We start from the raw sequence: 21,356 nt of genomic DNA on the forward strand, positions 1-21,356 counted from the left end.
AAAAAATGTACAGTAAACGCAGTTTTTCCAGTCTGCACATGGAGAAACTACTAAAAAGAAAAGACGAGTAAATCCTCCTGCTGATTAAAATGTTTCCCTACAAGGATTTTGAACAGCAATTGGTCAGCGCATTACTTGAACATTATGAAGATGCACAAATGTGACATAGATGCGTGTTGTAGCTGGAACACTCGAGTTGTACTGATGAAAGATTATTACTGACCTACATAAAAAAAGAGGAGACGTCCTAAATAAGTTTCACTTCTTTTATTTCCCGCTGTCGCAGAGCTTCAAATCAGCCAAGTGAAACTACTCTCATGTAGGTTGTGAAACAATATTGTCTGCTGTGGGAAAGAAATCAGGTTAATACTGGAATCAGAAGCCACATATGAAGCTTTAGTGGCTGACATTTCCACTCTCTTTAAAAAAACAAGAACATAAATATTCTTTCATATTTCACAGTCACTAAGGTCACTTTACTTTAGGTCACATTTTACATTAAAAACAAGCTGTGGACATGTTATATAATACATATTAATACACATTACAGCAGTTATTAAAGCTTCCTGTAAGAGATTCTTTTGAATAAATGTGCTTGTTGGAGTAACTTTGAACTAAATACACAAAAATCATCTTTAGGATGAGTGAAAAACAAGATTAGAACTGCAGAAGTGATTCTCTGCACAGATTATTATACATTTACATAAATGCACCAGTTAGTCGATAAATATGAGACTATTCTTCCTCTCTTCCTGACCAAAGAGCTCCATTCTGGGGGCTGATAATAGCCAGCAGGGGGAGTATTCAGACCACAGCATCTCTTGCGTCCTCACACATGGAGTATTTAATGTGTGGAACATTATTCTTTTGGTACGAGGACGCTCGGGAACATGAGGACCTTCGCCCGCATGAAAGACAGGTCGGGCAGTCCAGAGATCAGCCTGGCAGCCTCGGCACACAGATCTCCATCCTGCTGAGGTTTCCTGACACCACGATGAAGAAACACAAGGAAGACAAGGAGATGTTGCATTATTAATACAGTAAGAGAAGCTTGTGTGTGACGTTGAGGTTTGTGTCAAGTGTCTGAACGCTTTAAAAAGACTATAAAACAAAAATAAAACATGCAAAGTGAGCAGATGTGACACCTGACCTGACTGAAGTGCTGGTTGTCTCTGCAGAGGACATCAGGCGGTTCAGCGTGTCCTCCATGTGGCTCCTGCTGCTGCTGTCAGCGCTGGTTTCCACTTTGCTGATGGTCAACTCGTACAGCTCACGGTCAACTCCTTCAACATGTGAGTGTGCGTAACAAACACACAGCAGACGTGTTGTGAAAGGGACAAAGCACTCAGTGAGCGTCGAGAGTCACACACCCACAACAAGAGCTCGTGTTAGTGGACTGGTGGCTGCTCTTCTGCTGTTTCACACCACATAAAACTCAATAAAATCTACATTTCTGCAGTTTCACCTGCTGACCTGGAGGAGGACTGATGCTGCGGCTGCTGCCGCCGCTGCTGTGGGGTCGGCTCTCCTCCTCAGGACCAAAATAATCCAGGTTGAGAGCAGAGCAGCCTGTGCTAACAAGGGGAGACAGTGGCTGAGGGACAGGGAGGTCGTTTCAGCATTCATAAAAGGAGAATGAGCATCTTTTTTCATAAATGATGTGTCCTCCTTTTACCGAAGCAGCGAGAAAGAGACAGACACGGCAAACGAAGCTCAGGGAAGCAATGCAAAGCTGCTGTTATCCAACTTCTGTTCCAGGCCTTCACCGTCACTGAAACAACCTCCACATGCCAATATTATGATTCTGGTGACAGATGGTTGAAAGAGCCTCAGTCTGTTGTTGTCGCTTGTTAGCTAAAGCTTTACTTCCACCCTGATTATCTGCAAAAAATCTGACTCTTGACTTTGATCTGGTTGTTAAAGTAAAATAAGAAGGTTTCAGATCTTAACAGAAGACCGGAAGCTGACGGAAAGATATTTAAATCTTTAACAATTTCAATTATCTAGTAGCTGCCTGTCATAAAACGTGTTTGCTGTCCTGAGCCAGTTTTATATCCTTTTGTCTCGCAGAATAAATAAGACATCAAATCCCAGCAGGCTGTGCAGCTGTTTCAATGCTCAGACTTTGCATTGAGCCACAGAAGAAGAGGAAGAAAAGCCGAGGGAAGAGAAACAAAACCAAACAGAAAAGGATCAACTGATTTATTTCAGTATTTACAAGGATTTCCTACAAGTCCTTATTGCAGTGCATTAAATCTGTACTTGAGCAGAAACTCGCAAGAAAGAAAGAAACACAAACAGATTATTGTCATCAAACTGGAGGTCCGAAGAGAAAATCACCGGTTGAAAATAAATAGTTTCTTTTTTTAGAAAACAATTGCTGGCATAAAAAGGCACAACTCATTATGAAATACTGTAACTGCGGTTACAGACAGTCGTTGTAGAAACACTTCTGATTCATAATGAAATACTAACAAATGGATTTCAGGTAGGATTGATTAGGAACCAAACACTCCTCTATCCTATTCAGCATGCTCGTACAGTGAACGCATCAGTGCACAGGGAGGAGAAAAATAAAGAGGAAAACAAAAGAAGCAGCACAAAGTGACGGCAGGAATCACGACTGCAGCCTCACGTTTGTCCTGTCGACAGTTATCTCCCGTTCTAACTATGAAAACAATCTCTACGCATGTTAATCTCATCAGATAAATCAAAACTCAAAAAGACAGATTTCATTTAACCAACTGTACAAACAAAAAGAATAAAAACAGGATATTTTAAATACATGAAGTGCGTGTCTGTCAGAGTTAGTGGCTGATTGTTGTTTAATATTAAATCATTCTTTCATGTGTTCCTGCAGTTCGTGTGTTGGACCTTCTCGCTGCACCACCCACACAGAGTACGCCGCCCCCTGCTGTGCATACTGTAAAACTACAACACTGCTCCGTCACCTGATTGTCGACTGATCACAGAACTTGTGTCTCGTTTGGGTTGCTGCGACCGCGTCGAGAGGAAAACTCAAAGCTGGACGCGCACAAACATGTCAAACGCGGATATTTATTTTCTTTTTACACTCAGGCGCTTCTGTTGAATCTAAATGTTGAAGGATAAATTCACCCAAACATGAGAATTCAGTCATTATCTCCTCACCCTTTAGCTGATGGATTTAAAACTTAAAAAACTAATAGAGAACAAAAACTGGCTCCATGCAGCTTCGTTGCAACCGAAGTCTAAAGAAGCCCCAATATTTCAAATGTAGTTATACCCTTTAAAGCCAAAATGCATGACGAGGGCGTAAAAAATGTCTTTTTAAATAAATGTAATTAACTGTACTTCAGCTGTTTAGGAGAATGCTCCATAACTGAAATGACTGGTGTGTAGATAATGACTGAAGTTTCATTTTTGGCCGAACTGTTCCTTTCATGTCGTCTTTTCTTATGTACTCAGCTCATCTGTGTGTTCCAGGAAAAGTTCTGGTACCGGCTGATCCAACAACAAACAATGTGTCAGCCTGCAGCCTGCCAGAGCAGAACTGACAGCCAAGTGACTTAAAGCAACTCTAGTTTTTTTCTATCAGGTTTTTCTTCTGTAAAAGAAAGTCTTTATGTCTTTGTGGCTACACAGATTGTTGTCTGATAAAAAAAAAAAAAATCAGATGGTCAATTTATATTTAGCTTAACTTTTCTTTTACTAGCAGCATTTAATCTGCGACATTTCACCACGAAATTTGTAATTAATGCATGTTTCTGGTCTTTCTTTTGTGTTGTGATCTATTTTTTCTTTAAATCACATTTGAGGTCCAGTTAGTTTCTGTGAACATCTTTCAATAACCGACAAATCTGTACATGAAGCATCCATGAGTGATATATAACACACTCCATATACTCATAATCAAAGGAATCATTTCATGGTATTCAAGTTTTACAATATGTTAGAAACAAATACTTTCTATGCAAACACTGATGAACCAAATCAGATTCTTTTTTTTCCTGAGCAAAGAATGAATGTTGTTTTCTTTTTAAAATGTCTGTCTTGATTCCTCCTCACCAGAGTTTCCTATCACGAAACCCAAACGTGAACAGATTTATAGTTTTCTGATAAAACAGAAAAAATCTGATGATTCTGTCAGATTCATGAGTCTCAAAGTGGAATAAAGTCATGCACTGAGCGATGAGTGAGGATTACAGCTGGAAGACTTCAACCTCCGAACTAAAATGCTTTTCTGTGGATAAACACATCCATTAATTCAACACCACACGTTTTATGACCATGCACCACGAGCTGATATTTAGTGGTTAGTGCTTCTCAAATGTGACATTAGTTTAATTTAGTCATAAACTCGGACTTTTAGTGTTATAGTTTAAAAAAACAACTTGAAAAAGTAGCACAACACCAGTATGCACATGTTGTTTTCAGTAGCGTTTACCCACATCAGGTGTCGGACACCACAATGTTTCCCCAAAACAACATACTGAGATAAATCTGACAGGCGGCAGCAGGTAAAGACGAGACACTAAAGTAGCCAAAAGGGAGAAAAGGGAAGCCGGAACGGTGTTTCCCCTTTTACTGTTCTGTAACAACTGATACTCATGGGTGATGTTTTTCAATCGTTGCACATCTGTTTTAGTTTGAGTCCCAAGTTTTAACGTTTGGTTGGAAGTTTTTTCTTGTTTGGACGAATCGTAATGACGACAAGATGATTTCCGAACCCCGTGGTCTATTCTGTGGTTTTCATGTGTGGGAATTCATTTCAATCACAAAATACCGCCGAGGGGAAACACAGCGTAAATTAAAAGAAGCAGAACATGCCCTGGAGGAAGTGAGGAGGACTCCAGAGTAAACTCTCAGAGGTGTTGGCTTATTAGAAGAAGAAGCCAGGTAGAGGGGGGGGATGGCTGATACTGTGGTCTACTTCCGGCCCCAGAAGTGAGGGGCTCGGCGAGGGGACGTACCGTCCTGAGAGCTGCTAAGGCCACGGCGGCTCCAGTCCAGCTGGCTGGAGGGAGGCGCCTCCTGGGACACAGCATAAAAAAATGTCAGTTATTAGAACGCAAAAGTAAAACAAGTTCATAGGCGACTTTAGGGATATCTGGTGGTGGTGTGTCCTTCATAGTAGATGTTCTTTATTCTTATAAAGCTGTAATAAGTCGAATCAGTTTACCTGCATTGAATCTGTTGAGTCTCGGGGTCCTGGAGGTGCTGTGACCGCTGTGTGTCCCGGAGAACAGACAGCCGGCACAGAGTCTTTGGTGGGCTCTAGCATTCCCTGATGAGAGGATGAGTTGGAAAATGAGAAGGAAGTTTAAAGAAACAAGGGTTGGAACATGAACTGTCAATGTTAGGAGCAACAAACTGAAATGTTTGACCACTGAAAACACTATTACACCGTTACAAAGCTTCTTCTTCTTACCAGTAAAGCTAAATACATTTAGTATATATTTCCTGCAGCTGACTCACCAGGCTGGATGCAAAAGCAGGTACAGCCACTGGCTGCTTCTTCATGCCAATGAACACCTTTCAAAACACAAGATGAACACAATAAAACTGACTTTTCTTAAAGGAGTTTACAATTAGTTGAACATTATCATGAGCTCGATGTCAAAGGCAACCAACAGAATTGTAACTGCTTGTAATAAATATACTGCGAGTGAAGCACGTTGATCCATTCACTCTTTAAGACTTAATGATGCACTATCACCGTCTTTACTCAGTGAGCAGCTGCGGATCTTGTTTGGATCACTGACAACCACGAGTGTTTATGTTTTGCCAAACTCACAATGTTCCTCGTGTCCACACCAAGGCACCTGAGCAGAGTCCTGTTTGTGTGGGAGCCTCCCCACTGGAACCGGAGGCCGACTGCACTGTGGAGGTCCTGGTGTGGCCACCACGCCCCCCGCTGAACCCTGAGAGACGGTGAGGAAATGACACAGCAGCGTTCAGATGTTTTCTTAGATCATTTAAATAAAGAGTAGACAGAGAAAACCACCAGTTTAGAAACAGCGAAACTATTTCTCATGTCGGTGGTGAATCCAGACGTCTTGTTGCCATTAAAGAGAGTTTCTACTGTTATTGTATCAGTTTACCAGGCGACCAAGTAAAAAACTGGACGAGCTGGATATAGTTTAAACACTGTGCTGTCATCATTTGGTACGTTGTTATAAAACAGATTTGTTTGGTAACATATCCACCATCATCATCACCACCACTGCCAGGAAGTCATCCTCACCACTGAGATGTGGGACCGACTTCTGGATTCTCCTCCTCCTCCTCACTCTCAGGTAGTTGTCGGGCATTAAGCAGAACACTGAGGTTGACCACTTCCTCCTCCTCAGCCTCCACAGCCGGGACCTCTACCTCTGGAAAAGTGGCGAGGAGAAGCTGCTGGACCCGGCAGGACAGTGACGCCTAGCCGGAACGAAAGGAGGAATCTTTAACTTTAACATCAAATGTGCAAAATATGTGAAAGATGGTTGTAATTTGTAAGAAAACTTTGCAAATAAAGTAATGGCAACAAAAGAAATATAAAAAGGGTAATAGCTGATGAGCTCTGGCACTTTCTTTTCTTTAAACAACTGACAACCTCTGAAAAATAAGAACTAGATATCCTCTGTGGCAGCTCATTATCATTATAAAGCAACCACAACAAAGCAAGTTTTAGCAAACTGTCTCCCACCTGACAGCTGTTCCTCCTGGAAACCCCACATTGCCCCGTCCTGTCCTTGTCCTCCTCCTCCTCCTCCTCCTCCTCCTCCTCAGCGCTCCCGTCAGTCTGCAGGCTGCTGACTTGCTCTCTGAACTGTGTCCAAGTTCTTCCCTCCTCCTGAGCCCTCTGGTCCTTGAACTCCGCCCACGACCCCTCTTCTTCCTCCTGCGTGGGCGCCGAGCAGAAATCTGCAAAGCTGTCGCTCGGTGGGAGGTTTCCCAGACTCAGCACCCCTACATCAGCTGTTTGGACATGTCCTTGGTCCCTGCGATGCTCAAAGCTACAGTCTTGGAAGTCTGCAAAATTGTCTTCTGTGTGTGTTCCAGATTGCGACTGGTTGGAGGTAGCCGAAGTTTCCTGAGTTGCAGATTGGTCGCAGTAATGAAAACCCTCCTCGGTCTTGCACTGTGCGAGTTCTTCTTCCTCGTCATCCGTCGGGTCCCAGTCTGTCTGATCCACCGACCCGAGAGATGAAACATTTGGTTCCACGTCCACAGAAGGACCCTCAAATGAGAAATCGTCGCAGAAGGATGCCATGTCCTCTGAAGCAGATTCATACGCGCTGAATGTTTGGGGGAAATTCGAGAGGCTGTTGTCTTGATCGTCTCTGCCGTCTTCTGCATCCTCCTGCACCTCTGTGGTTTGAAATGAATTAAACCTTTCCCTCCTTTCACTCTGACTGCCTCCAGGCTCCTCAGATGGAAAATCTGTACCTGTTGCAGCTTCCTGAGGCTGATGCTGGTCCGGTGTTGGTAGTGCTGCATCTCTTTTCTCACAGTGCTTCACCGTAGTGCAAACTTTATCTTTCGCCTTATATGCACAATGAGGTCTGGGCTCAGAGTCCATAACGACCTCCTGTCCAGTCCCGACCGCTCTGCCATCCCACTGCTCCGTGCTGCCCACGGGATTGAACCCACAGCACCAGGGATGAGCCGCCTGCTCTGTAAACACAGTGAAATCAGCAAACCCTGTTTCCTCCCTGGGCGAGCAGACACCCACTGCCGAGGCCGTGTGGGTCCCAGAGTCGTGGTCTCTTTCAGAGAACCCATTTGTGAGGTGCACACATGACTCAGCATCATACTGCTGACCTTCCACGTCTATCTGGCCCCCGCTGGCCCCTGAGTTCACAGCAGGCGTGGGCTGGGATTGTTTAACCGGCTGATTAAAGCTGCTGTTGGGTTGGTGGGTGGCTGGCTTTATGGTGGGAGAAGGCTGTCTGAGGCTGGATGGTGAATCAGATGAATCAGCAAAGCCAGGAGGCGAACAGGAAACACCGACAGAGAAGTCCCCAAACTCGTCCTCCTCCGATCCCGCCTCCCCGTCACCATCATCATCCAGCGGAGGGGGGGAGGAGGAGTGCAAGGGCATGACGTATGGCTCCATGGGTTCTCCTAGCAGGACCTGAAGGCCTCATGCACCTGGGAGAGGAACGTGAGAAGGACAAGAAGAGCAGCATCATGAGAAACAGCTTTTTCTTGGGAATCGGAGAGAAAATGTTTCAGTGTGTTGATGATAGTAATCGCTCAGCACAACCCGATCTGATCTCTTAAGTTCATTACTTGCCTATTTGTTTCAGGTTTCCTTACTTTTAAAGATAATGTACTGGTACCATATATCAAATGTAAGATTTACTCTCTCCTAGTGGTGTTGGACACAAACCACCTGGGCGAAATAGCTTCAATTCTAAAGCTCATCACTGGAAACAAAGTACTTGCTCACCTAGTAATATTATTTTTAACTGCTTCCCTGCACATAGGATTTCAAGATTATTCAACAAAAATAAAGTTTTGCATATTAAATTCAGCAAATTATGCAAGTTCAGCATGAACTGTCAGATATAAATTGTCTCATGTGAGCATAGAGAAGGTCTGACGCAGGTCATACTCGTCTCCATTAGTTTGATCGCTCGCTCGGAACAGCAAACAAAATGTTCAGAACAGATAACCAATTACACCACGTTATGTAGGCCAGCAAAACTCGCCTCTGCGAAACTGTGTTTTGGGCTCAATCCTCTTGGGATGAGTCCATGTGCATAAGTCTGGTTCTGCAAATCAGAATGAGTCTGTTGAAAGTCAAGATGATGTGGAACCGGGTCCTTTCTCATCTACTGTTGTCCCATAAACTGGAAACTTGATATAACAAAAAGTCCTATACATCATAAGTGATAACCTTTACATCAGAGACTATATTAGAATTATGTAGGTATCAGTTACACGTCCAACAAAGTTTAAACTCAAGCACAAAAACAAAAAGCAGGCATGGAAATATGAGTTGTAAACAAACTGATGATTTCCTGGTTCTGCAGGCGACGATCAGCTGAGCGTGTTAAAAATAGAGGAACCAGCAGGCATGATTGTTCCTCATAACATGATGCTTTAAAAAAAAAAATCTTAACTTCACACATCTATATCACAATCTAATCTGTGAACACATCCTCTTTTAGAGTCTCCTTTAAAAGAAACACACACACACACATTTGTCAGATGGTACGACCTCATTGATATGATATGAGCAGCTGTGTGACTCTGCTGATCCTGGAGTGGAAACAGTGTTCAGCAGTCGGTCAGTTACCTGATACAGGAAACATTATCCGCAGCTTTGTGCTACTTGCACTGAGCAGTTGAATCCAAGTCCAAAAAGCCTCCAGCAGACTCTTCAGGATCATGGATTAAACTGTATTAAAGCTTCAGAGTAAACACACCAGAACTAGACCCCCTGGAGAGAATAAACACGCTGACTATTAAATCTCCAATATCCCTACATGTACTTAACTGATTAGCATAATTATCTGGCTTTAAGAAATGGACGTTGAAGCAGAGACAACCACTAACCTCCTGCCATTTTCCTCTGGCTGCTACTCCTGGACAGACAGACAGACAGGTGTCTTGCCCATGACTTGGACATTTAAATGATGTGAGCCATGTCAACACAAAGCTGTTAATAAAACCAAAACCCGGAAACGCAACTTATATCGAGCTAGCTATTCAGGGACAACTGATTATACGTTAGGATTAATCGTCACGTCCCAGATCGCATTCCTCCACCTTGTTACAACACAACTGATTAGCTTACATGATCAGCAGCTAGCTAGTGCAGCCTACTTAGCTCAACGGTCGCCATCCGTCAAAGACAACCAAAACGCTGACATGCTATTTAAATATAGCGAACAGATAGCTAGGAGTACAATCTTGCCATGGTTTTATTTACCGACACTCATTCACTCTGTCTTCCAGTCACTTCTCGTCTCTCAGTGCCGCAGCCTCGCTCTCCATCCTCTGTCATCGTTCTCCCTAAGTATCTGAAGAGACGTGTAAAAAGTGAGGAGGTCTCACTGCGTCCCGTTTCCACACGCCGTTGTTTGCTCGTTGCGAGCAGCCGTTTGAAGGTACCCCGGGGTCCATTTTGCAAACCGGGAAGTGACTCCTCTTCGAAATAGACGATCTTCGATGTTCTCTGTAGCGCTTAGGGCGTGTTGGCAACAGCACCACCTACAGGTGGAAGCTGGTAATACACCTTTTGTTTTAAGCCTACAACAGTTTACTTCAAGTCTTTGTTTTACTGTTATTACGATTTGTTTGTTATAATTAGTAGAAGCGGTGTTAAATAGTAGTATAACATTTTGTTTAACCCAATAAGGAATTTTAAAAACTCAATTCTTAAGGTTTCTGGTTGGTAATTTTTCTTTTTTTTGTAGACATACCATTGTTTTTAAATGTTTTCTGTCGTGTCTGGTTAAAACTTTTTAAAGGCTTTGGTGCTTTAATGCACAAAATTGTCTTTTATTTCACAGCACACACACCTTTTAACCTTGTTAACAAAGTTGCTATATGAATAAAGATTATTATTAATTTGGTATCTTGATATCTAAAGCGTGATGCAGTCTATGCTGCTGCTGTCCAAATTGTAGACTAATTTACAGTTAACTTTAGGGTACCATTAAAAAGATATGCAATCAGTGTGGATGCCTGTTATCTGTTTTGGACATTGAATAGGATATCTATCATGTCTGGGGTGCAGGGAAAACAAAATTCAGACTATTTGGCATTGTCAGCAAGGATGCCAAAATAATCAAAAAAACTAGAAATAAATAACTTGTGCCAGAAGACAGCTGTACCGTAAAAACAGTTGAATAACTTTGAATGTTGGAACAATGCTTTTCAACCAGAGTTTGAAGAGTGTCACAAAAAGCTCTTCATCTTTACCAAATAGAAAACATATTTTATTTAATCATCAAAGAAATGCAAGGTATCCCTGAGAAGTAACACACATTACAACACAGGTGCAATCTCCTTTTAAACAAGACACAAAAACTGACATCCCAAAACTGTGACCACGCAAGTCAAAGGGTTGTGATCTAGAAAAAAACCGATACATTTTCAACAACAGCTGTCATTATTTTTCTTTTGGATCACTAGTGAATCAATCCCTACATTTGGTATTGGTTGAGGGAAGATCAGTAAAAAAGGCCTCACAACAGTGTTGGGTTTCCGGGCATCATGGACATTAATATGTTCCTGAAGATTTGAAACTGTGTGAAATTTTTTACCGCAAACCAAACACCGAAATTTCTTCTTCACTTTGGGCTCCCTCGCACCGCAGATCTTGAGATGAGAGCTATGGGCGACCATTTTGCCACATGATTTGCAGAAATAGGGTTTTTCCCCTGTGTGCTGCCTCAAGTGAACATACAGATTTGAACTCTGAGCAAACAATTTCTTGCAGTAGGGGCACTCGTACGGCTTTTCACCTGTGTGAACTCTGGAATGCACACCCAGATAGTCCCTACGGGCAAACTCTTTGTCACATTCAGGGCATTTGAAGGCCTTCTCTCCCATGTGCATGTTTTCCACATGTTTGACCAGATCACAGTACCTGAAAAACTGCGTGCCACAGAAACGGCAAGCCTTTTCGTGTTTCGGGGCGTGATCTGGCCCCAAATAAGATGTGTAATCGTGATCTTGACCACAAGAGGATGAGAGTTTCCATTCATCTTCCTCATCCTCATCATCATCCTCCTCCTCCATATCCTCCATATCCTCATCATCGTCCTCTTTGTCGTCGTTCATTGTCATAGTGCTCAAAGTCGGGTTCGGCTGGCTTTGTGTCTGAGACATTGTTTCTGATTCAGTAAGTCTGACTTTTACATCCTCAGGAACATCATCCGTCTGGGGTGGGATGATGCAGTGATCCTCCTGCTCCTCTTTGACCTGCACGGAGGTAAAGATCTCATTTGCCTGCACAATGGGAAGCTGTTCTGGCTGCTGAGAAGGTAGAATCTCCCCGGTGACTGGCGGGGTGCCTAAAAGAAAGAGGACACATGTTATAGCCAAAAGTCTGAGACATTGGAAATCTGATATTGTTACATGAATTTTTAGGATTCATAGAGTAAGTGCAAGGGTCCGAACTGAAATTGTTATTCTAGGTAAACAAAGGCTTTTTCTCTGTGTCAGATCATGGCTAGACTGAATTGTACGGAGCCCCAGACATGACATGACATGAAAAAAAATTAAATTGTGGCCACACGAAATACAAATGTATGATATTAATATCATCCCTGGACAGCTGGGTAAGCAAATCGAGTGCACCTTCTCTACAAACTGCAATAGCCTACGTGATGTCCTTAAGGTGAGTGTCTTATGTTATTCTGTTCTAGTCAATATCTTGTTATCCCACAGTTAGGCAGTGCCTGTCACTGATCATCTCCTTTGAAAGTAGCATCATGTGTGTCTGACTCTCAGCTGAGGGAATACAGAGGCTGTATTGATGCCACCGAGCGCAGCAGTGCAGTTAAAGTAGCGCTCACTGTATGTATCGCGTTGCCAAGGGAACCTGTAGCCTATCAGTGATCAGAATCTTGTTTGTATTGATTTGCAGGTTGTTGTTGCTCTGACTGAACTACTGACGGTGTCTGTAGTGTTCTCTGGACATTTGTCCTTAAATAAAATCACAGGCGATTAAAAGTTCACTATACTATAGGGCTACTTAAATAACTGGCAACGAAGTAGTATTTTGTGCGCGCGCTAAGCTATACTGTGGCCACAATTTAAATTTTTTTTGACCATGTCATGTCTGGGGCTACGTAGAACTGCGTGTAATGCCTTAAATCTTTTTGTTACCCAACCATGACCAAGCAGACCCCCAAAGTGACCAAACCATCAGCAGATCAATACATCTAAGTTCACAAAGAGATGGAAAAACAGCTTCATCAACTATAAACTATAGAATTAGTTAAACAAAGAGGGAAACTCCAGTCAGTGAGAGTGCTGCCTATTGAAGGCTGTCTCTAAATCACTTCTCAGGGAGTGAACAGGGCCAAATGCTTGAGGTGGGCTAAGAAATATCGGAATTTCACAGTTAAAGTCCTATTTGCTGACTAAATTACATTTTTGATTGATGGTCGTAACAGAAGGGTGTATGAACATGAGAGAGAAACATACCAAAGTGTTTAGAAACCTCAGTGAGCCATGTTGCTGGACCTCTAATTGACACTTGACCCCCAGAAGAGTTAGCTTCTGTTTGCTAACAACATTAGCATTAGCTGCACATAGCAAATCGGCAAACTGCTACATCCAGGGTGTCACAACACAAACCTGGTGTGAATAAGATGATTTCAGGCTTTACGTCGGTCAGCTGCTCCAGCTGCTCCTTCAGCTCGATGATTTCTCTCCTGGAGCGGAGAAGTTCTTCCTGATACTCTGCGATCGTGTTTTCCACGAGTCCGAGGATTTCCACCGCAGCCGCCTCGAGCCGCTCGTTGACCAGCCGTTTGAGCAGCTGCGTCCCGGTCGCCATGTCGGTGCACCGGCGTGAATCGTACCGGTAACAATACCAGTAAATGTGGAGGTGAAACACGGACACGAAATCCGCACAGTGAGGTATATCGCAAGGACAGCAACGGGTTAATCTTCTTCTTGTTCTTCTTTTATCGCGGTTGGCATCCAGCTTAATAGTGCATTACCGCCACCTTCTGCTCCGGAGTGTGAATCAAACAATAGTCTTACAATGTCCAAAACAAAACAAAACAAAACCCCAACAACAACGGGTTAATGCCTCCAGCTCAGCTTTATAACACACAGGCTGAAATGTCCACAGCGCTCCCTGCTGTCCGAGAGGACTTGTTCATTCCACCGACTGTACTAAAACATAAGACCACCCGTCCCGGTTTTTCCAGAATTTGGGGCAGACATGCAGTCTCACAATCGGACCCATTAAACATACGAGTAATTACGTACAGTAATTATTCCCGGTAATAATCTGAAAGTATCATGAAGGTATCCTTCCGGATTTCAAAGAAAAGGATGACCTGACAAAAAAAACAAAAAACATTGTTTCCATACATAGTCCAAGATTCAAATACTGCTGATGAACTTAGTACCCCCTAGACTTCTTGCATGAATAATATTAAGTTCTTTTACTGTGTACTTTTTGAGTAATCCTGTGTCCACAAGTAAATTCCAGAGAAAATAAATATCAATTAATAAAGTGGCCTTTTTTTATCCTATTAACAATTGTTTATCTGTGTTGGCTGTATTTATATTTGTTTTATTTTTTATTTTAGCCTCTTTTGATAAAATGGATTGAGAGATTACAGTAAACAGGGTGCAGGAAAAGATGTCGGCTTGGGTTGAACCCCAGGCAAAAATAGTGTCTTCACTCAGGAGACACCTGGGCAAAATAAGTCCCGCCCACAGATATTCTGACAAATCCAGGTGGCGCATGCCAAAAGGGGCTGTCTCGCCCTTTTCCCGCTTGAAGTAAGCGCATTTCCCTCCAAAACGTGGCATATATCAGCCGCCGAAGGAGCTTCACTCTGATGCCAGCTGCTCTTCTCTGAGGACATGAACACGGTCAGTAAACTGCTCTGTACGAATCTGCTTTATGTGTCCAGTTAAATGCTCTGTACAGGTGTATTCATGTCTGTGTGGGAGGTGTACAGATCAATTATTACCTACAGATCTCAGGTAATAAGCCCAGGTGATGTTCTTCATATATCAGGGAGCTCCACTACCATGCGTTGTCTAGTAAGTTCTACAGACATCTCATTAAACTGTTAAGTGAGATAAATTCAGCTGGAACATGATCCACTAACTACATATAAATGGGCCATGGACGTTACGTTGCTCTGTGCACCAGACCTCCATTGTGATTTTGCACGTTTTATCTCTGCCCTGTTTAATACATGAATAATGCAGAGTTAATTAAAGGTAGGTCACTCTCTCAAAAAAGGTCGGTAGTTTTGGTAAAATCGGCATGAAACTCATGTATTCTTGTGAATGCTATGAAATCTGGTTAGTTAAGCTATTGTTTACTGGTCATTTTAACTGAGTGGTTATGATATGTTATGTTAGCTAGCTGACTATAAAGTTGTTGGAGATGCACTGCAAGGTTTGAGAAACATGTTAGCAGTGGCTCAGCTGCCTTTATTAATGGGTAAGGACACATTTACGAGCTTATAAAGATGTCTGAGTCATTTAATCGTAGTGTTTTTACAGACAGGTTTGCATGTTAGCTAACGTGTGTGTCCGTTGGAGAGTGTTAGCATGACTCCATTATCGCGCTGTGTAATGTTAACTTGTACAGCCGAGTGTATCTGAGTACAGCACAGTTAGCTAACAGGCTCCATGTGTATTTGTTTCATAATGTCTCAGTATTTCAGCATCTATAAATGTTATTTTAGCAGCTAAAGTAGTTTATACACACACTATGCAGCCGCATTGTAGCCTGCACAGAATGTATTGAGTGTGTCTGTCTCAGTTGTGGTTTAATGTGTATTTAAATCACTGCACTGACTCCCTGTGTTTCAAAAGATAGACTATAAAATCCTATTACTCGTACAAAGCACAAGATGTTCTCAGGACTGAATAATACATTTGGTTTACTGCTTTTGGTTTACTTTTAAAAACATTTTTTAAAATCAGATTATAGTAGATTTTACAGTGCAGAGTGATGTGAGACACCTGAAGTGAAGTCATGCACATGGTTACAGACTGCTCTATCATTCTTTATTATATAATGATAATCCTGTAAGAAATCCTCTTTTTACCTGATGTGTGTGTGTGTGTGTGTGTGTGTGTGTGTGTATATATATACATATACATATACATAGACACTAGTCTCTCTCCTTCTTTCTCTGTTTGTCTTTTAAAAACTAATTAAAAAGGCAAACAAATTTGCAAACAGGCAGTGTACAAGTTATTTCAATGTAAGAAAAAGTTGCAATAGAAATGATCTAATTATATTTCAATGTAAGTAAAAGTAGTATATAGAAATGATCTAATTATATTTTATTCAACATGTATTTCCTCACTGTTCAGTCACAATATTAAAACAATTGACATGTGAAATGCGCATTGATCATCTTGTTACAATCAAATGTTCTACTGGGAAACTTTGAGTTCTGTCATTTCTGTGGAGCCTCTTTGACAAACACCACCCACCCAAACACCGTTCAGACCAACTACACCCCCTCATGGCAAAGAACCCAAGGTGTCAAACTGGCCTCCTCATTCTCCAGATCCCAATCCAGTTGAGCATCTATGGGATGCACCAGAACCAACTCCCATCCACGTTGGGGCCCTCGTGGATTGTTGCACAGACTGCATTCAGTGGAAGCTCAATTGGATTGATATCTGGGGAATCTGGAGGCCAGGTTGACACCCACCGCTCTTTCCCACGTACCTCGGGTCGTTCCTGAGCAGTTTTTGAAGCATTGCAGGCATGTTGTCCTGCTGGGGGGGCACTGCCACCAAGGAGTGCTGTTGCCATGAGGGAGTGTACTCGGTCTGCAGCTGTGTTTGGGTGACTGGTGTTTGTCAAGGAGACATCCACATGAATGCTAGGACTCACAGGTTCACAGCCAAACATTGGCATTGGAACACAATGATCCATGTTATTTATTTCACCTGTCACTGCTTCTAATGTTGTGGCTCTCGTTGATACACATGTTAAATACTCTATCAATTAGATCAAATAAATGCATTTAGGCACTGTAACCAGACTTTTTTATATAACCTCTTGGTAAAACAAAACCTGTTTAAAATACTTGTACTTCCTTTGAACCCTGTGGGTTTTGAGCTGGGACTTCAACATTTTTAAATGGACAGCTTCATTTATGTAGATTAAACATGAACATCAGCCTCGGCCTATTCGCCCAGCAGGCCACTAATAAGGGTCATATTCAGCGGTTTGTGTGGTTTCATTCTTGGTGCAGCAAACTGGGCTACAAACACCAGCAGAATGACCGGAGACATGTTAATTTCTGGTGGCCTGTGTTAGGTTTCTCTTGAGCGTTTGTAAGTTTGTCTATGTCCTTGTGAATTTGTAAACTACGTTAAGCGGAGCCTGGTGTCAACAATGCCGTTTATAGTCATGGTAGAAGTGCAGCAAATTGAGAGCTACAACACCAGCAGAACTGAGCAGAGACATGTTGTTTCGGAGGCCTCCTGGTAAAAAGCTTTCTAGGGACAAAAGTTCATAGCAGCAATCCAGTTGTTGGTGGTCTGCCAGGCAAACCTGGTGTTATCATTGTTAGTTACACGTTAACTTGACCGGACTTCAGCTATCTTCAATGGCAAATGCCCGAGTGCTGTCCATCAGAGCTGTAAGCTGCGTTTTCCATGAATGGCAGTAGTCAGGCCTTAGATCAGCTGCTGGTATTGGTAATAGCGTATCCTACGAGCCCTTGTGCGATCCCGCCAACTTACAGGCCCCTGCTGTTACACACCTATGGTTGGTAGAAGCGTGCACAAAGTGTGCGTGTTTAGTTCGGGCCTCGTGCCTGGCTAGGGACATGCTCAGGGCCACGGTAGATGCTAGCCTGACGCCACTAAAGCGGCTCAGGTCTCTGCCCTCATCTGTCCATGATGATCTCACACCGAGTTCAGTGAGCATGGATGCGATGCCTTTGCTTGAAGATAATGTTGAACCTCTGTGATAAAACAAAATGAAAAAAATGCAGGAATGAATTTTCTTTGTAACTGTGTGTAACAGCTGTGTGTATTTATGGTCATTTTCTGTGTCATTGTGAAAATGTTTAGTCTTTTTGGGAGGTTTTGAGTGTATCTATAAAAAGCACTGAACATGTGTATACACTGAGAGCAGACAACATAAGAACCAGTGACAGGTGAAATAAATAACATAAAAACTCCACAAAACTTTATAAATTCCCCTAAAACTCCCATACAAAAAACCTCCACAAAGACACATAAACCTTCACAAAAACACAAAAAACTTCCATATATCTACACAAAACCTCCACAATGACACAAAAAACTCCACAATGACACAAAATCTCTACAAATCTCCACAAATTCACTCAAAACGTCCACAAAGACTCACAAAACTTGCACAAATACACTCAAAATCTCCCAAAAAAGATTCAAAATCTTCACAATGACACATAAAATCTCCACAAAAAGACTCAAAATCTTCACAATGACACACAAAATCTCTACTACAAACCTCTGTAAATACACAAAAACCTCCACAAATTCACCAAAAACTTCCACAAATCCCCACAAAACCTGCACAAAGAGATGTGAAACTACCACTGCTCTTCTTTCTCATCTTGCAGGTGATGGATGGTTGAAAGGACGAATCACCAAGGTGAACAAGACGAGCCAAACAATGGTGACGAACAGCCACAGGAGCCTGAAGGGAAAGTGTGAGTATCTTTTACCTGTATTATACAAGGGGGGTCAAACATGGATGATATATCTGCTGTGTACTGATGGTCACTGTTTGTTTCTCCAAAACGAGAGCAGCCAGGAGCTGAAAGTGTGGGCAGAGGAACAGGCTGCTGAGGACGAGTTGGACACAGTTTCCTGAACTGATTTGCTTTTATCAAGTTTGGTGGACTGACATGTTGTCTGGTTGATGCTCGGCCCAGGACAGGAAGGCTCTGCAGCGGGTGATCCATCCATCCACAGAGCATCAGTGACAGAGAAGAGGTGAGGTGTCTGCTCAGAGCTCAAAGAATACTGAAAAGACTAAAAGAACCAGATCAGCTGCTGACATAGCTTCTGTCCTCAGACTGTGAGACTCCTGAACATCCTCAACAAAATAGACTGCTTTGGTTTCTGTCCATCTGTGATGTAGAATAAAATGATGCAAACTTATTTTACAAGCCTGGTGTTGTCAAATGTTTTCTATCAGATCAGTAGGAAGCGTTGTGCTGCTCGCAAACAGACTCACACTCTCGAGCACAAGAGCACCACCTACTCTCAGAAGCTCTTGTGTTCAGTTTCAGCCAAAATGTCTGGAGGAGAACAAACAATACAAGTTTTCTTAACTCAGTCTACATCAATGCATTTAGAATCTCCTGTCGCTCACAATGTAACATTTTGGCAGTAAGAGTTTTGGTGTCTTTAATATAAGCAGGAGGTATTTTCTTAAATTAAGCAAACTCACAAACATTATTTCATTCATCAAGGTAGAAACTACTCTCAAATATTAATGTTCCCTTGCTGGGGGGGCACTGCCATCAAGGAGTGCTGCTGCCATGAGGGAGTATACTCGGTCTGAAGATGTGTTTGGGTGACTGTTTTTTGTCAAAGAAACATCCCCATGAATGCTAGAACTCATGGATTTACAACAGAACATACAATTGGAACACAATGATCCATGTTGTTTATTTCACCTGTCACTGGTTCTAATGTTGTGGCTCTCAGTGAATACACATGTTAAATTCTTTTTACAGATACACTCAGAACCTCCCAAAAAAGACTAAAAATCTTGACAATGACACAGAATAACCATAAATACACACAAAAACTCCACAAAACTAAACAAATTCACAAAAAACTTCCATGAATCTACACAAAACCTCTACAATGACACAAAAAAACCTCCACAAATACACAAAATCCTCCACAATGACACACAAAACCTCCACAAATTCACTCAAACTTCCACAAATACATAAAATCCTCCACAATGACGCACAAAGCCTACAACAAATTCACTAAAACTTCCACAAATACACAAAAACCTCCACTATGATACACAAAACCTCCACAATTCTCTACAAATTCATTAAAAACCACCACACATGCATACAAAATCTCCACAGAGACTCAAAGCCTCCACAGTGATGCACAAAATCTCTACAAACCTCCACAAATTCACAAAACATTTCCACAAATACACAAAAACCTCTATAATGATACACAAAATCTCTACAAACCTCCACAAATTCACTGAAAACTTCCACAAATACACTAAAAACTTCCACAAATACACACAAACCTCCACAAATTCACTAAAACTTCCACAAATTCACTAAAAACCTCCACAAATACACAAAAACCTCCACAATGACACACAAAACCTCCACAAATTCACTAAAACTTCCACAAATTCACTAAAAACCTCCACAAATACACAAAAACCTCCACAATGACACACAAAACCTCCACAAATTCACTAAAACTTCCACATATACACAAAAACCTCCACAATGACACACAAAACCTCCACAAATTCACTAAAAACCTCCACAAATACACAAAAACCTCCACAATGACACACAAAACCTCCACTAATCCACTAAAAACTTCCACAAATATACAAAAACCTCCACAATGACACACAAAACCTCCACTAATCCACTAAAAACTTCCACAAATATACAAAAACCTCCACAATGACACACAAAATCTCTACAAACATCCACTAATCCACTAAAAACTTCCACAAATACACAAAAACCTCCACAATGACAAACAAAATCTCTACAAACCTCCACTAATACACTAAAAACTTCCACAAATACACACAAACCTCCACAAATTCACTAAAACTTCCACAAATTCACTAAAAACCTCCACAAATACACAAAAACCTCCACAATGACACACAAAACCTCTACAAATTCACTAAAACTTCCACATATACACAAAAACCTCCACAATGACACACAAAATCTCTACAAACTTCCACTAATACACTAAAAACTTCCACAAATACACAAAAACCTCCACAATGACACACAAAACCTCCACAAATTCACAAAAACTTCCACAAATACACAAAAAATTCCACAATGACACAAAATCTCTACAAAGAGACTCAAAATCTACACAAACAAACACAAAACCTCCACAAAGAGACATCAAACTACCTCTGCTCCTCTTTATCTTCCTGCAGGTGATGGACGAGCCGCCACAGGAGCCTGAAGCAGCAGGACAACTGACTATCTGAGTATCCGTCTTCTGATGACAGCTCCTTCAGGTCATGCAGTTGTTTGTTGTGGGCACTGCTGTCTTTACTTGCTATTTACACAATAAATCCTTCTTTTTAATTATACTCTGTTGTGGTTTTAATCCTGCTCATCCCTGATTTTTAAAGAACGTGTTGAGTCTTTTGATGGAGTCCAATGTCTCCTCTCGGTGGCATTGTCAAAGCTTTAATTATATTTAATATATAAATTTTTTTCCTGCAGTGGAGACCAGGGCTTCCTTTGCCTTCATTAATTAGATTGATTATTTAGAAACAGGGCCCATGTGTAGTTTAATAATATCTGAGCAGGTTAGCCTCTCTCCATCTCTTATCACATTACTGAAGCTAACAGCAGCTCAGTGAGAGGTTTATACGTGTTTTACCAGCAGCTGATATGAAATATACCTGCAGTGCTGCCTGTAATATCACCAAACAG

At 41.9% G+C, this 21,356-nt stretch overlaps 2 protein-coding genes across 5 annotated transcripts; both read right to left on the reverse strand.

The window, feature by feature from the left end:
* Nucleotides 1-252: 252 nt before the first annotated feature.
* Nucleotides 253-10,039, reverse strand: aftphb (aftiphilin b). 4 transcript variants are annotated; one of them, XM_030442574.1, is made up of 10 exons: nt 9,911-10,039; nt 6,674-8,121; nt 6,227-6,405; nt 5,777-5,903; nt 5,458-5,514; nt 5,162-5,266; nt 4,953-5,013; nt 1,474-1,569; nt 1,151-1,283; nt 253-983 (listed from the first exon to the last, which is right to left on the reverse strand). In XM_030442574.1, exons 2-10 carry the CDS (start codon nt 8,084-8,086, stop codon nt 860-862), a joined length of 2,295 nt encoding a protein of 764 aa, XP_030298434.1. In that variant the 5' UTR covers nt 8,087-8,121; nt 9,911-10,039; the 3' UTR covers nt 253-859. The 4 variants fall into 4 exon arrangements, with proteins under 4 accessions (XP_030298434.1, XP_030298435.1, XP_030298436.1 ...); XM_030442575.1 differs by lacking the exon at nt 9,911-10,039 and adding an exon at nt 9,535-9,904; XM_030442576.1 differs by lacking the exon at nt 1,474-1,569 and having other exon boundaries at nt 9,911-10,036.
* Nucleotides 10,040-10,900: 861 nt separating this feature from the next.
* On the reverse strand, nt 10,901-13,820 carry LOC115597051 (zinc finger protein 420-like). The gene is made up of 2 exons (XM_030442633.1): nt 13,294-13,820; nt 10,901-12,002 (listed from the first exon to the last, which is right to left on the reverse strand). The coding sequence occupies exons 1-2, from the start codon at nt 13,493-13,495 to the stop codon at nt 11,080-11,082; spliced, it is 1,125 nt and encodes a 374-aa protein (XP_030298493.1). The 5' UTR covers nt 13,496-13,820; the 3' UTR covers nt 10,901-11,079.
* Between the last annotated feature and the right edge of the window lie 7,536 nt (nt 13,821-21,356).

This window comes from Sparus aurata, chromosome 15 (genome assembly GCF_900880675.1).
Source record: "Sparus aurata chromosome 15, fSpaAur1.1, whole genome shotgun sequence".
NCBI classification, from domain to species: Eukaryota; Metazoa; Chordata; class Actinopteri; order Spariformes; family Sparidae; genus Sparus; species Sparus aurata.